This window comes from Xiphias gladius, chromosome 8 (assembly GCF_016859285.1).
Source record: "Xiphias gladius isolate SHS-SW01 ecotype Sanya breed wild chromosome 8, ASM1685928v1, whole genome shotgun sequence".
NCBI lineage: Eukaryota > Metazoa > Chordata > Actinopteri > Istiophoriformes > Xiphiidae > Xiphias > Xiphias gladius.
The window spans coordinates 2,198,014-2,214,591 of NC_053407.1; the positions used below are offsets into that span (position 1 = coordinate 2,198,014).

The 16,578-nt window shown below is 39.9% G+C and overlaps 1 protein-coding gene across 6 annotated transcripts in view; it reads left to right on the plus strand.

Annotated features, from left to right (window-relative positions):
• Positions 1–16,578, plus strand: part of LOC120793055 (septin-7-like) — a 56,716-nt gene that overhangs the window by 14,998 nt on the left and 25,140 nt on the right. For all 6 annotated transcript variants that reach the window (XM_040132676.1, XM_040132680.1, XM_040132675.1 and 3 more), the window contains one exon: positions 12,110–12,216. In XM_040132676.1, coding sequence (XP_039988610.1) covers positions 12,110–12,216 — 107 coding nt within the window. The remainder of the gene's footprint in view (positions 1–12,109; positions 12,217–16,578) is intronic.

A 16,578-nucleotide genomic window follows, 5' to 3' on the forward strand; every position in this document is an offset into this window, starting at 1 on the left:
TGTTTGTGTGTGTCCAGAGAAGACGGTCTAATGGGTTTAGGATTGACCGCCTTGCATACTGACCTTGCAGAAGGGAGTGAGTGAGGGGAGGCTTTGGTCTAGTTAATCTGCTGGTTTAACCAGATACATTAATACACACCAACCACACATTCACTGTTTCAAAATGTTGACCTGTCTGTGTGAAAACTATCTCACTCCTTATTCCCTCCATCTACTGAATCACTTTTATTCCCATCTCTCACACTTATCATAAAGGCTCAGGCTCTTTCACCAGAGTGATCTGTAACAAAGAAAAGAACAAACCCTAGTTGTGAAGACGACAAAGAAGTTGGTGAAGCTCTCAAACACACCAGCCACAGTTAGAGCTTACTGACATGTGGCAATTGGTGGCTGACTGTAATTCCTCATTTAGAATTTCAGTTCTCTCAAACTACATATTGCCATCCTTATATTGCTAATCAAAGCCTCATGTGACACTTGACATCTGATGGTTAAAGATCAAGGACTGTGGTTTACAACTGATTATGTAAATTATCCCACTTCTTCAAACATTTTTCTCTCAGGAAACAGTTGCCTGCTGCAAAATCTTAAAGTGGTGCAGTCAATAACTTTAGGAGATGATTAGCTATCCTCAAATATGTCTAGAGAGCTGGGTTCCCTCATTGACTTTTCTCAATAAATTGTCAGATTTCAAGGTGTTGTGGTAAACCATTTTGACTAGTGTTTTTATCATTACCACATTACAGAGTTTCTTCTTTATTACATTTGTAAAAGTACAACATTTTAAGCTCAAATTGGTTTTCTGTCAGGTACAGAGGAGTGTTGGCAAGTCATTGCAGGAAAGACACAAGTGCAAATAATAATATTAACAGTGGCTACATACCATTCAGATGTGTCATTTCCAGAGCACTGCTATAATGCATACTGGCTCACTGGCATAGTTTACTAGGACTACTTGAATGAAACACAGCCATTGTCAATGTTATTACTAACACCTGTGCTTTTCCTGCTTTGACAAGTCAACGTGTGCTGTGAAAAAGGCTGATGATAATTTACTGGATGCACAGGAACTTTCTAATACTTGGGATAAAAATGGATTGGTTAAATTCTTGCAAATGCTTACTGAATATATTTTTAAGCATTATAACATACCCAAAAATCAGTTTTACACATATTTACAAACAAGAAATTGTTTAAAAGGTAAACAGATAAAAGCTATAGAGAATATTTTCATCCTCTTCTGAAATTTTTTATGAAAAACTACAATGGAAATTTTAAAAAGTATAATAGGCAATGTATAGAAAATCTTACAGGAGAAAGAAGATAAAATGGGAAGAAGAATTATTCTGGGGCATACCTCCAGAGGTATTCTGGCAAGTCCAATGTGGATCTGAATCTGGGCCAAACCCAGAATATGCTAAAAGGATTGTCTCCCATCTGCCCAGTGGGAATGTCGCAAGATCCCCCAGGAGAAGCTGGAGAAAGCAGCAGAGAGGGACCTACGGGCTACCCAGAAAATGAATAGATGGATGTATGGGCTATTATCCTATGTTGCATTGCACAGGTGTTGCTTTTATTGTGTCCACAGCCTGTATAATGCATTACAGGCTACACACAGCTGTGTTTCATGGCCATAAAAAAACTTCACTGGCTGGTTACTCTTACAGGCTGTGTGCAGTTTTCAGCTGCCATATCTAGGAGTTTCACATCCAAGACTGAAAAGTTGGTACTTGTGTCCTTTTGCAAAATAATGTTCCCAAGTCACCTTGAAAGCAACAAAATTCTCAAATTTAACAGCTACATTGTCATGAATTACAATCAGCAACATGGTTTCTTGCACTTCTTGTACAAGATGCAACATTCCTGCAGTTAATTTTTCAAAAACAGAATAAGAAAAACTTTATTGATCAAAGGAAAATTGTTTTGTTACAATTACAATAGACAGTAATAAGTAAAAACAACCTTAAATAGTAATAATGATTCACAGTAAAAGAATAGAAAAATGTACAAATGCACGAATCTCCAGGCCTCTTAACATTAGCATATAGCATGTCCAGGGTCCTGTCTCCTCTGGTAGTTCAGTCCACAAATGGAGTGAAAGTGGGAAGAGTCCCTCAGAGATCACGAAGAAGCACTAGGTAGAGTCTGGAGTCTCGTGTTAACAGACATCACATGCGGTTGTCGGGTTAACTGAGGGGTGGATGTAAGCAACAACCAATATAGCGTGAGAACTTCCTGGGAATGTACTATGGACGTGGCCTCACAGCAAACAGTTCAAAGTCTGGGCTGCAGAAAAATTCCTTTTCCTGTCCGCCCAAACTGTCTGAAAGCCGTCAATGTGAAACACATAAGACTTACACTAACAGAAAGTCTATGATGACAGAAGGGAGACACACTTCTCTTCATCAGTCTTTGTTGTCTGGACACAGCTCTCTTCCCTCATAACTTTTTTCTGTGTGTCCTCGTCTGATTTCTGCAGGGATGTCCGTTGTTCTGGTTGCCATGTTAGCCAGCTTCAGCATAGATGGCTGTTCCCTGGTGTATACAATGCGGCCGTGGAGTTGCTGCACAACAGTAGTGTTGCTGAATGATAGCATTCAAAAAAGTACCTGAATAAGTAATTTCACATTGAAAAAACAGACCAGATCTCTATCTACAAGCATGTTTAGAGAGGAAGCAGCTTAAATACTGTTACTTACTAGCCAAAATTTAAGCAAGTGTGACAAAAGACGAAAACTAAAAGGTTGAAATAATAAGAAAATGAACAGGAGCAATTGCAGCAGGCTGCATGGACGTTGGTGCATGCACACAATTGTGCCTTTGTTATTGTTTTCATCCCTGGATACAGTCTTGTTTGGCAAGAAGCACCTTGAATGTTTTTCAGTTGTTATTCAGCTATTCAATATTCATCGTAGAGAACAACAAAACATGTCATGAGAAAAGTCTTGTGGTTCCAGAAATACATTCTGCCACCCAGAAACCCCACTTTCTGGTCTTTAAGCAGGCCACCTGAAAATTATAGAATTATGTCACAGTCTCAAGTTCAGTATTTTCCAGTCTGATAGCCGTCCTAGATCTGCGGTCAGTTGAGTATCCTTTAACCCGTCCATGTAAGAGCTTGACACGTTTTGTCATTATTACTGGACAGCAGCCTGTTTACAAATGTGTTCCAGACTCCTCATTGCCTCTGGGCACAACAGGCTGCTCTGTCAGTGTGTACATGCATGCACGAATGGGGTCATGCACATGTGCATGTTCATGCATGCTCAGTCAAGCTGCTGCAGGCAGGTTTCTCCCTTCTTTCTCAGTCTTTCTCTGTAATCTGTGCTCCCGTTCTCTGCGTCTCTATTTTGAGACGCACATGTCTGCAGTGACCCAGCACGTGCCGATTCTGTCAGATTTAGTCTCGGGCTTGTTAAATTGCAGCGGAACACTCACTCTCTAATTTAAAAAACCAAAGGAAAGTGGGTTGTGTCCCTCCAAGGCTCCTGCAGCCAGCCCATTTGGCCCACCCTGGTCGGACTGGGTGCTGACACAGTTTAGTCTGGGTTGTAACTCTCCCATAGACTCTGCTCAACTTGCTGATCCTTATCTTTCCCAAAACACTGACCTTTGCCCCCCATTTAAGCCAGTTCCATTTAGCCTCAACAATGGAGAATTATCTTTTCCAACAGTTTGGTGTTCAGTAAACACAACTTCCCTCACATCCACCATCTGTCTGTGACTCTCGTTTATGCCTGTATGTTCCCCAGATGTCTCATCTCACACTTTCTGGTTCAGGCCTCGAACGTGTTAGGTGTGTGTGTGTGTGTGTGTGTGTGTGTGTGTGTGTGTGTGTGTGTGTGTGTGTGTGTGTGTGTGTGTGTGTGTGTGTGTTGGGTGCTGAGGGGGCCAGCTGCTTCCTCAGGGCTGAGAGAGAGCGGGACAGAATGAGAGAGGGAGGGGGGGAGGAATGTGAGGGATCCCTGGGAAACCCACTTTTGACCATTTGTATTTTTGGTTTTCTGTCTCTCACAATACAGCTTTCTATAACAATCCAGCTTTCTATTGAACAACAATAGGTAAACAACAATAAACCAATCACATTCCAGGTACACCAGGTGTACATGGTGAATAAATGTCCATCTCAATAGCATAATAACCTGTACAGAGCTGCAACAGTAAGTTGATCGTCAGAAAATTAATTGCTGACTATTTTAATAATCAATTAATCATTTAATTTTTCAAAGTAGGGTTGTCCCCAAGTCAGTCGACTCAGAGCTGCCAAACACCATACTCCTGTACATTTCTCTCATGTTTTACCTAAAAACTCACATCTTAATGTTTTTGTTCATAATAACAAAGACATTAAGACAAAGTAAAAGTTGGCAGCCTTGCCAGGCTGTCTGGCGTTTCCATCACTTGTCTCTACTTCCATTACAGTTAGTTCTGTGGTTTGGTCATTTTAGGACAAGATTCATTTGGAAAGTTTATAACCTGCCAGACTGTTGCTCCTTCATAACTATGTGTACAGTGATGCAGCTAAAAAAAAAAAAAAAAAAAATGTGCAGTGAGTCAACTGAAAAACTGTCTTCTTGGCTGATGCATTGACTCATTGACCTTTAGAGGACAGCCCTGTTTTCAAGCAAAAATACCAAACATTTTCTTGTTTCAACTTCTCAGAATTGCTGCTTTACTCTGTTTTATATCATTGTAAAATGAATGCCTTTGGGTTTTGGACTGATGGTTAAAAAAAAAACAGGCATTTGAAGGTGTCACTTTTGGCTTTAGGATATTACAAGAGACATTTCCATGCGCTTTCCATGCGTTTAATCAAGAAAATTATCAGCAGATTAATTGATAATGAAAATAATCCTTAGCTTCAGCTCTAGTACTGTATATGCCTGGCTTTAGTAGGAGGGACCGGAGAATAAATACACAACATCACAACAAGTTATCAAACAATGACAAATATTAAAAATATCAGCAAGTAGAACTCTAATGTCTCTAATTTCAATTTTTATTGCAGTTCATTCCAGTAGTTAAAGCCTGGTTTTCACATTGTTCCATCTAATTCAAACAGCAAGTCCGTTACACCTTTAGCTTACGGTCAGCATGATGGAAAGTTCTATTAAAACGAACACTGAATCCCACCTTTAGAATAACTGTAATGAGTTAAACAAATATTCCTTATTTAAATATTTTCACCAAAATTTTATTTGAGTCTTTATAAAGATTTTGAAACATTAAGTTCAGCATGGACCAAGCAGAGAAAACTGTAGTAACACTATTGTAGTTTAAAAATGAAATTTAAAAAGAATGTAACATCAGTATTTGGTAGATTTATCAGCAATATAGGTATCCTCTGTTCTTTTTTTAATATGATTTAAATTTTTTGATTTGATTTTGCCAGACAAACAACTAAAAAAAATAACAGAAGAAAAAGTATAGTTCTTATATATTGAAACAATGTTTAAATCTGTCTAAAGACCCTAGCAGTATAGCTGATGAATGCTGTTTCATCAATGTAATGTGACATACTGTAAAGGGTGACAAGGAATGGGCACAACAGAGCATACAGCCATCAAAACAAAAGAGTTATCATTATTTCAGTTTGAAGGTTCAGTCATGACCTTAGAAGCAGTACTAGAAGGAATCTAGTAAGTGGGGGCTTGAGTTAAACATTTTTGGTCAAAGTTTTGGTCATTATGTTTGTAGCAGAGCCAAAACGTTAAGGTTAGGAGTTGAATCATCTCATTTGGATTGTGGCTTTGTAAAGGTATGCGTATGTGTCTTGTGAGTGAGAACAGAGAAAGAGGAAAACCTGGAAAAAAAAGAAACTCATCATGGCAATTTATATTTGCTGTAATAAATAATATTAGAACATAATAATATAATATTATTATGCCATATTATAGCACCTCATATTATACCAAATGTAATTTGGTATAATAATCATTTTCTTTACATAGACAAACATTTAGGCAAGTTGGTGAAAAAGATATTCTGTGTATTCCTTTTCTTAATGACTGACAGAAATTAGGGGAACTCTAAAGTCTACTGGCTTACATGTGCTCCCAAACCTTAAGAGTGTGCATCATGGTCAAATTATACTGAAATTGCAAAAATAGACAGGAAACAGGAAAAAAAAACATGTCCCAAACATGATGCAGTCTCCCACAAGGTCGATCAATAACAAGTTCTTTTATTGGTCTTTTACTGCCTGTTTGTGTATCACCATCTATGACCAGCCTGTATTGAAACTGCTAAGACAGAGCCGTGACAGCATTTAGTTCCCAAAGTTTTGTCGGAATAGAATCAAATGTTTATATCGTATAATAATTTAAAGAAACAAGAAGAATAACAAACATATGAATAGATGTATGAAGAAGAAACTACCCTCTGTTAATGTTGTTAATCATTATATTATCAATTAAAAAGTTAAACTACAAAACTGACAGCTGAGAAATAGGACAAAATGGATTGTGGTTGGAGACTGACTGACACAGGGACAGAGTTATAGAAAGATGGAGTGACGGCTCACTGAGCAAGAGAGTGAGAGGAAGAGAAACAGCGAGGGTGAGCTGGAAGGGTCGGCCATCCATCACTGACGTTTAGGTCATTAGTCTATTTACAGAGAGCTGGCACTGCGCTTCCAGTTGTCATGTGGAACCAATATTTAATTAAAGCTGAACAGGGGAGGCTAATTAGGACGGACATGCCCTCAGGGGGTTTGGGCTATGGTTGTGACTGATTGAAGCATCCATCACACTGTGGGCCTCTCTCTCAGAAACTAACCTGTCATTTTTAGCTTAAAATTCCCCACTTCAGCTGTACAAAAACTAATAACCAATGATTCACAGTTTTTTCACAGCATCTAATTAGGTCAAATGTAAACTGGTTTATTTTATTTTCACAAATCTCAGTCAAAAATGCTGCTTAGTTTCTATTTGCCTTGTTGAAGAATGCATCCTGACCGTTGCTAAAATGACAAAAGTCATGTTCAGACAAGGATATTCCTTTATCGGCAAGAAAACAATAAATTGTCATATTGCAAGTGCCACTGAATATCAGCTATCGGCAACTTTGATCTAAACATATTGCCATTGACCTTAAAAACCAATACCTTAAAAACCAATACTGTTAGAACCCTGTATAAGTCACATGGGGTTAGGATGATAAACAGAGAACTCCTCACTGCTGTGTTTGTGAAACCTTATTAGTTTAGTCAGAACAACCAGTGTGCTGTTTATTGAGTATACACTGAGATGTTTGGTCAATGGGATGTTTAAGTGAGCTCTGTCCAGTGTTTGATCAGTACCCAGGACCTGTGGCTGAGGGTTTTCGGATTGTTTTAGACCTCAGCCTGGTCTGTTGGGATGACAGATCTCAGTATCACATCTGCACCTCAGACAACAATGGGCAAACATGGTTCAGCAAGACCACAGACGGAGTCTGTCAGGAAGAGAAATTAAAACCTTTGACTCATGACTTTCTGTCCTGAAATGACACTGGTACCCAACTTTCACACAGGTTATGTAACCTCAAGAGGTTCACACAGAACATTCTTAGAAATGTCAGGATACAAGTCAACGCTTTCCAGGTGGGTCATGCCTTCTTCCCAAAAACAGCTGGAGTGGAATAAAAAGATCAATATTACTATGAATATACTCAGTTGGCAGTTTATTAGGTCCGCCAAGCTAAAACTAATTGAGTCTAATACAACATCCCTGCAGTAAATCCTACCTCATGAGTGTTAAGAATATTCAGTTTTTGTTTGACATTGTTTTAGAAAGGCATTGATTCAACTTAAGGATGTAACTGTATGTGATGCTGCTATATTGTATTGCTTCTCTAATATTTTGTCTGCCTCACTTAATTCAATTAGGGAAGACTAAGAATATGCATTAGTTTTAGATAAATCTACAGCCTGCAAATATTTCTGAAAACCATCAAATTATTGTGAACAACTGATGGCACATTTATATAAAAGTCAGTACCTTGAGGCAAGGCAGAAAGATCATACAATTAATGTAATTTTTTTTTTTAAATAATAAGAAATAAGGTGGAAGATTTAAATTTGTTTGTTTTAACTTGTGTAGTATTGTCATAGACATTCCATTGTCATTCTAAAGTAGCTCATGATGCATTTGTGTCTCCATTTGTGATTCCTAGCAGCCGTGACTGGCATTGTCATTGAGCTCAGTCTGAGTATTAGCTAGTAAGTAATAAGTAATTAAGTAATATCATTTGACTAAGGAAAGATAAACACCTTAAAAAGATTGACGCACAGGGGTTGGATGTAATATTTTTAGAAGAAAATAAAAATTGTTATAAGGACAGTACCGATGTCTTTTTTTACTACTAGTCTGTACTCAAAGTTGTTGTTGCCCTATCTCGCAATGAAGAAAAATTCCTGAATCCCCCCCTTTAACCGGAGCTGCACCAAAATTGAATGGGTTCTTCCCTGGATGTTGCCCGATCCCTCAGCCAAGTTTCGTGTAAATCGCCTGTATTGAAACTGATAAGACAGAGCCGTGACAGTCTTTGGTTCCCAAAGTTTTGTCAAAATAGAATCAAATGTGTATCTCATAATACCAATTTGATACAAACCAATTCAACCAGTTCAAAGCTGTGCTAATCAATATTTTAATGTTAAGTATATTACAACCGGACTCTGCAGTTCACCTCAACAATATGGCACATTTCAGTGACTTTCAGTCCATTGTTTTTGTTTTATGGCCCTCAACCTTATTACTTTGGTTCAGTGCCACCTCTCTCCATTGGAAGTCAGCTGTTTTCAGAAAAAACCTGTAGTAAACCAACATTGTACACTACCTGCTCAACACCAAACAGCAACGAGCTGCTGAACATTAGCCAGCTAAAGAACCAGATATTTTTCTTAAGTTGGTGGAAACCAAAACAGAGCAAATAGGAGAGTAAATATTAGACTAATTATATTTTTCAGCTGTCTAGAAACAACTGCACAAATGAATACTAATTTTTAATCTATGTCCGCGCAAAATGTAAATAAGCAACTGCTAACACATTCGCCATATTAACTTTATAAAGTGATAATATGTCCATATTATACTTTGTTTAACTGCTGCTTCAAAGATCAGCTCAGATGGAACAAACTGTTAGCTTTCTAACTAGCTAGCATACTCACTCAGCAAAGGAGTGAATAGACCTTTTTCATGCGTTTTGACATTGTAATAGCAGGAAAAACACTGGTGAAACCAATGACATTGTGACTAGGACCCTGAAATTAGCTGACCTACATGGAAGGCAGTCATTTTTAATTATTTAATTAGTTATCAATTACTTCTATCCATACCTGCAGATATATCAGCTAGCCAAAGTTAAAATGTGGAATGGTTTTCAAGTTGTTCCCATTAATCCATCACACCTGTTAACTGTTTTTTTTTTTATTAGCTAAGGTGGAGGATAAAGCTGCAGCCTACATGTGAGAAGGGTCATGTTAGGTTAGTTTCACTTCATTTCCTGCTGTTTGTTTTGTCAATTTAGCATCAGTAGTAACACTTACCTACCAACATAGGTAAGCTAATAGGAGATGCAGGCATAGTTCAGCAGAGATACACATACCCAAACACACACACACACACTCAACTCGTCCCCTCTGTATTTAGATGACCTTCCCTTCTTTTCAAATCTCAGAGCAATTTACCCAGGTTTTCATACATCTGTGCTATTCCGTCATTGAATGGACTTTGTGTATAACTGTGTGTGCGCGTGCGTGTCTGTGTGCACGCACATGCTTGACCTCTAACTCGAAAAAATCCATCAATCAGGTTAGTCGGCCACCGTCTAGCCTTAGCGCTGCAGGAAATAAACGGTCAAAGTGTGTTCATAACTTACACAAGGACAGAATATCATCCATAACTGTGCAAACACAGACTGGGGACAGACCGAGGGTTTAAGAGGGGGTAAAGACTGGAATCTACCGGGCCATTACACCACGTCAACATGGACTGATGGAATATACAGTCCACGTGTCCTGTAGAAAGAATAAATGAAACCGTTCTCCCTGCAGATGTTCACCACAGCAGGTGGCTAGTTTGAAGGGGATAGAACAAGAATCAATATTTATATCCATAAAGTGAATATAAATGTGAAATATTGCATCCAAGAAAGGCATTTTACAGCAAAACTGACTGACCGTTTATTTAAGTGTTTTAACTCTTTTTTTTGTACCTCTGATTATGTAGCTTTTCAAAGCTTTACAGTAAGAGTGTTTCTTTGAATTAGCATTTTACGTCATGCTAACCAAATGCAGTAGAATAGCTCAATCTTGAGTACCTTATGAAGCCTCAGATATGGCACATCAGACTTTGTCAGCTGTCGGATGTCTGGAAAATCACTCATCGATCTAGAATTACTGGAGGAACATCTGATGATCATTTTCAAATGGAAAACCTTCAGCTATCTGCTTATAGGCTGCACACGGATGCTGAATGGCAAGAGCAATAGAACTTGGCAACATTATACACATTTTTCTTAGTTCTCGAGAGAAGTTTGATTTCTTTGAATGAAGCAATGTCTCTGACTGTTTGCAACACAGATATTGTCAAAAATATACTATATATACTTTATATACTTAAACATACTCACTGTCAATTCAAGGTCAAGTTAGCTTTATTTTTATTTTCTGTATAAGAAAATTGCTACATAAGAGACATACCTATTAAAGCAAAACACTTTCAATACATAGTTTAACAGTAAAAAAAGAGGAAACAGGGTAAACAACTGATAATAGAAATGCGTTCCCTGCCTCAGCAGTGCTAAACATTAGTGCCAAAGCGATCTGTTGATTGTCAGAAAATTTATCTCCAACTATATTTGTATAATCTAGTTACTTTTTGAGTTATTTATCAAAGAAAAATGCGAAATATTTGTTCGTTCAAGCCTGTCAAATGTGACGGTATCCTAAAATGTATATCTCTTTGGATTTTGGCCTGTGGGTCTGACAAAAAGCAATTTGAAGACACTTCAGATTCTGGGAACTTTCTATTTGCTTTGTTCTTTTTTTTTTTTAAACCTTTTTAGACTAAACAGTGATTCAGTGAAAATAAACAGAGCTATCGATAGACGCGTTGCTTCCAAGTCCAGTGGTTCTAAATATAACATGGGAGGCGGTTTCAGTTCCCACTGTCTCTTATCTGATACATTTTGTTTAAAATAGGATATCCACTTTAACAAGTTTCTAATAAATGTTTGGTATCTTAAAAAATACACTATAACCCCCCTCAAGCTACTGTGTACCCACCCTGGGTTGGTGTTTGATCACAAAATGGGTAGTGGCTTAGAGTGCCATTGAGTTCTTGCTAGGACAAGCAGCCCTCCTTCCTTCCAACCAAACACTCCTCCAAGGCCTTTCATGAGACACAAGCCAGATGCTCGGTCATTAATCACAGCTTTGTGTGTTTGAGAGTGTATGCAATGTGTATGTTTGGAGTGGCTATGTTCTTTATCAAGTAAATGTTAACTGTGTGTATGTGTGGCTGCTTTTCCCTTAACATCAGTGTGGGAGTGGGGAATGGAAAGTTGGCACAGTGTGGACAGAAACAGGAAGATTTATATGTAAGGCAGGAGTTCAGTGAGAGGAACGGAGGAAGAGTGGATGAATGGGGATGGTGAGGGAGAAAGTGAGCAGGAGGTAGAGAGGAAAGGTTTTATTCCCCCTATCTTGCTAGCAGACGTGCTCCTGACCTTTTCCCTCTCAGACAATGAATCTACATTATTTTCCCTGCTTCAGTCCTGTCCCACCAGGCCCTTTATGTGTAAGAGTGTGTGTGCAATGCATCCACGTGATTTTGTCTATAGTTTGCATGCATGTATGTGCCTTTTGTTCACCAAAAGCATGGATGCACATAACAAGAGGCCAGCAGGCTCTCATTCTTTTTGCTGTTCATATGTCAAATAAATAAATAAATGACAATATTAATAATAATAATAATAATAATACAATAAAATACTAAATGCTGAATTTGCATCGCTGTGTGTGTGTGTGTGTGTGTGTGTGTGTGTGTGTGTGTGTGTGTGTGTGTGTGTGTGTGTGTGTATTTACATGTTTATAATATAATATAATATATTGTGTCTGTGTTCTCAGGTGAATCTGGTCTTGGGAAATCAACACTCATCAACTCTCTGTTCCTGACTGACCTATACTCGAAGGAATACCCTGGGCCTTCCCAGCGCATCAAGAAGACTGTGCAGGTGAGCTTATTCAATATTTAGCTCAATTATAGCTTCATTAGGCATCGCAGCTGACTTTCAGGTTTACACCAAATCACTTCTGATGTGCCTATGTATTTGTTATTTGAATCTCTGTCCTACATCCTGTCGGGGCCTTCATCATCAAAAGTTTTGTATTTGAATCTGAGGAATCATGATGTCCTGCTGTAGTTCGGGCAGGTCAACTAGAAAACACCATTCAGCCCTCTTCAGTGGGTAAATACTGGTTTGTACTGATTTGGTCAGGTATGGTGAAACCCAGAATTGTCATCCTACTAATAAACAGAGAAGTCTCTGTCTATCTGTCTCTCCATATTTCGATTTTCTCAACAACTGTCATCCGGTCATCTTCAAACTTTGCGGGGAAATATTGCTGAGGATCCAAGGAAGTGCAGTGTCAATGATTAAGTTTTTTGGATGAGTGGTTCTCGAGAAAACATCAATTATCGCTTTTCTTTTCTTTTTTCTTTTTTCTTTTCTTTTTTTTTTGCAAGTTAATTGAAACAAAAAATGAACAGAGATGAATGCCATAAATAATGATGTCATAAACTGGGATGTCATCAGTGAAGACGCCAATGCCATCTTGGAAGCAACAGCCAAGGGTGAAGCTGATCAACAACTCCAGACCATGACTACCATCATCATCAGCCTAGTAGCTGAGAGGTTTGGGCTGGAGAAGAGAGCAGCGAATTGCCCCAACACCATGAGCAAAAGAGCGAGCAAGAATCACCAGCTCAGGCAGGGGTTGAAGAGCCTCAGACGGAAATTCAAGGAGGCAAGGGAGGAGGAGAGGGGACCTTTGACAGAGCTGCACAGTATCTTCCGCAAGAAGCTTGTGACCTTAAGGAGGGCAGAGTGGTGTAGGAGGCAGAGGAATGAGAGGGCCAGGAAGTGATCTGCCTTTCTAGCAAACCCATTTGGGTTTACAGCAGCTGCTTGGGCAGAAGCACAGCAGCCAGCTCACCTGCTCCAAAGCTGAGATCAACCACTACCTCAGAGACACCTTCAGTGATGAATCCTGGGAGCAAGATGTGGGCCGCTGTACGTCCTTGATCAATCCACCTGCACAAACTCTGGAATTTGACAGAAATTAGCCCAGTTAGACGGAAGACCAGGAGATAGGCAAGAGCAAACTCAGCCCCAGGACTGACTGGGGTACCTTATAAGGTTTATAAGAACTGGGGTGTGGATTCCAAAGGAGGAAGAGCTGAATAACATTGATCATTTTAGAATCATCTCACTCCTCAATGTTGAGGGATGGATATTCTTCAGCATTGTAGCCAGGTGCCTGACAGACTACCTCCCGGGGAACTCCAAATTGAAACAATCCAAAAAGGAGGGATTCCAAAGGTACCGTGATGTCTAGAACACACAAATGTGGTCACCCAGCTGATCAGGGAAGCCCAGGAGAACAAGGGGGACCTGATGGGGCTGTGGCTGGCCCTAGCAAACACCTTTGGGGCCATACCCCACAAGCTGGTTTGAAGAGGCAGTCATCTGGCACCATATCCCAGGTAAGTTCAGGGACCTCATTCTGGACTACTACAACACCTTCAGTCTGAGAGTCTCCGTTGGGCATACAACCTCAGAGTGGCACAAGCTTGAGAAGAGAGTAGTTACTGGATGCACCATGTCAGTGATGCTCTTCGCGCTCACGTTTAACAAGCTGGTGTCTCTGGAGGTTCAGTGCCCATTACCGAGTCCAGCGTCCGACAGCCACCTACTAGGTACTTTATGGATGACATGACTGTGACAACAAAATCTGTCCCAGGGAGCAGGTGGATCCTGAAGGGCCTTGAGGAGCTGGGCTCGTATGAGTTTCAAGCCGGCAAAGTCCATCTATCCAAGCAACCAACCAAGAGGAAGTCTGGCTAAGTGCAGTTGACAAGTTAGCCATACGAGGTAAATTTAAAGCTTAGATATACCAGTACTGAGAATCCTGCAACCTAAAAGTCGCTCAGGCTGGTATCGAGGTCAGGACAGGACAGAAGTGGAGGACAGTAGAGGCCGTGGATGTCGCAGAGTCCTGACTAAGGCACAGGGTGCTGTTGGCCGCAGTGTCTCATGGAAGGGCTGGCCTGGGTAGCAGCAATATACCTAGCTACAACAAGGCACAGGGGAAGGACAGGAGGTCACTGATCCATTATGAGATGCAAGCATCAATTGAAGAGGAATGAGCCAGCAGGAGGGTTGTAATGCAGCAGCAGTGAGCCTGGACAAGATGGGAGCAAGCAGCGGAGTGCAAAGTCTCATGGGCCGAGCTTTGGAAAGCTGAGCCCCATGGATTAAAAGTCTTAATCCAGGCTGTATACGATGTTCTTCCAAGCCCATCCAACTTGTTCTGCTTGGGGAAGGCAGAGTCACCATCTTGCCCTCTGTGACTGGAAAGAGGGACCCTGAAGCACATCTTCAGCAGCTGTTCAAAAGCCCTGGTTGAGGGGTGCCTACGCTGGCATCATGACCAACTCATCTGCAGTGAGATTAGCCGCTGCAAGCAGCTCCACCCAGTGAAGGAGACCACTGCTTTCCAGGACGGACAGATAATGTAATATAATATAATACAATATATATTTTACACACACACACACACACACACACACACACACACACACACACACACACACACATTGACAGCAAGCATCAGCATCAGCGAGTGATGAGAGAAGTGTCACAAAAACTGTAATCATTTGGCCTCAATATCAGTATCTCACAGATGGACAATGCCCTTAAAATCTCTCCAAACTTCCCTATCACAACACACATCACAGTGACACTCTTCTCTCCAAGAATTCTATTCAAAATACTACACAACGCTATACAAAACACTGTATGTAAAAATTTAAGTTGGATTCCAGCTGAGGACAGTTGTTGCATGTTACTCCCCTGCTCTCTTTCCATATAATTCTTTCAATCTATACTGTCATCGTGTGTCATATACTCTTGACCTTATGTACAAATCATATGTGGAATTCATATTTATTTGAGTACTCTATCGATCCATTTTCTACAGCTTATTCAGGTGAGACTGCCTTCGATTAAAAAGATGTCAAAGTCTTACATCTGACTTGTTGAACCCCTCAGAGACCTTGGTTGAGCTTATTATTGTTGTTATAGTGTTTGATTTTGCTGTATATAGCCTGTATTCTGATGTAACACACACTGAGGGCAAGCTTTTTAAGTGTGAAAAATAGTCAGGTTCAATCAAAGTCTAAAGAATGCACCAACATGTCTAAGTCGCACATTTGAGCTGCCAAGTTGTGCAGATTTTTATCAATGCAACATTAAATGTGAATTGAGATGAGTTAATCACAGTTGTGTGCAAGAGAAGGAAAGAAATTACTTGAAACTTGGAAATAAAAGTTGTCATTCTATTATGGTTTGTTTTGGTTTTGGAGCAGTTTGTTTTCTCAAGACCTTTGTTGTGTAGACTCTAAACTGAAAGAGCCATTGTCCAAATCTTTTTGTTCAGTTGTGTATGTAAATTATCTCCAAAAAGTAAAAAATTTTGTGTGAACTGCGCCTGTGTTAAGTACAGTTAAAAAAATGTCATGAGACAGGTTTGAAAAGGTCAGGTTATCTCTGACCACTCTGTCTCCATAACATGTCCATTAGTCCTGCTGATTTTAGAAGCTCTTCATATGTAGATATTTGAAAACAGCTCATAGTGGTGTCAAGTCTGTTTTCTTGCCTTTTGGTCACTGTGTTGATTTGATGCTGAGAACTTGGACTCCAAAATTATGACCTAATAATTACCTTGGATAAAGGTAGTTGAAAACCTTGTGGGAACTCTGTTTTTCAAGGAGTTGCTTAATCTCAAAAGAATAAATTGGTGTATATATATATATATGCATATTGGAAACATTTCAACATTTAATTTAAGAAGAAAATATAACTGCTTATGTTTTGTCACTGAGGATATAAGTATAAAGCACATAGATTAGAAGTGAGAGAGGGAGCAAGAGATGGAGTATTTGGGAGAGGAGGTAGAGAGAGGGATGGAGTATCATGGAAAACAAGAAAGAGAAAGAGGGATGGAGGAACTAAGAGGGAAACAGCAAGGACACAGGGCCTGATTTTGTCCTTTTATGGTCATGACAAACTGAGGAGGAGGAGGGAGGCTGCATCTGGTGCAGCAGTGGGGAGCAAAGGACAGATGGAGGGAGGAGGAGAAGGGGAAAAAACAGCACAGAGTAGAAGATGGAGAGCGTAACTACGATGAGGCGGGAGAAAAGGGTTGTAGACAAAAGAAATGAAGCCAGGAGGAGAGAGGGAGGGAGGGAGGGATGGACAGATGCAGGTAGCAGAAGAGGGACATAAGCAGTGTGATGGGGGGCGGGGTAGAAA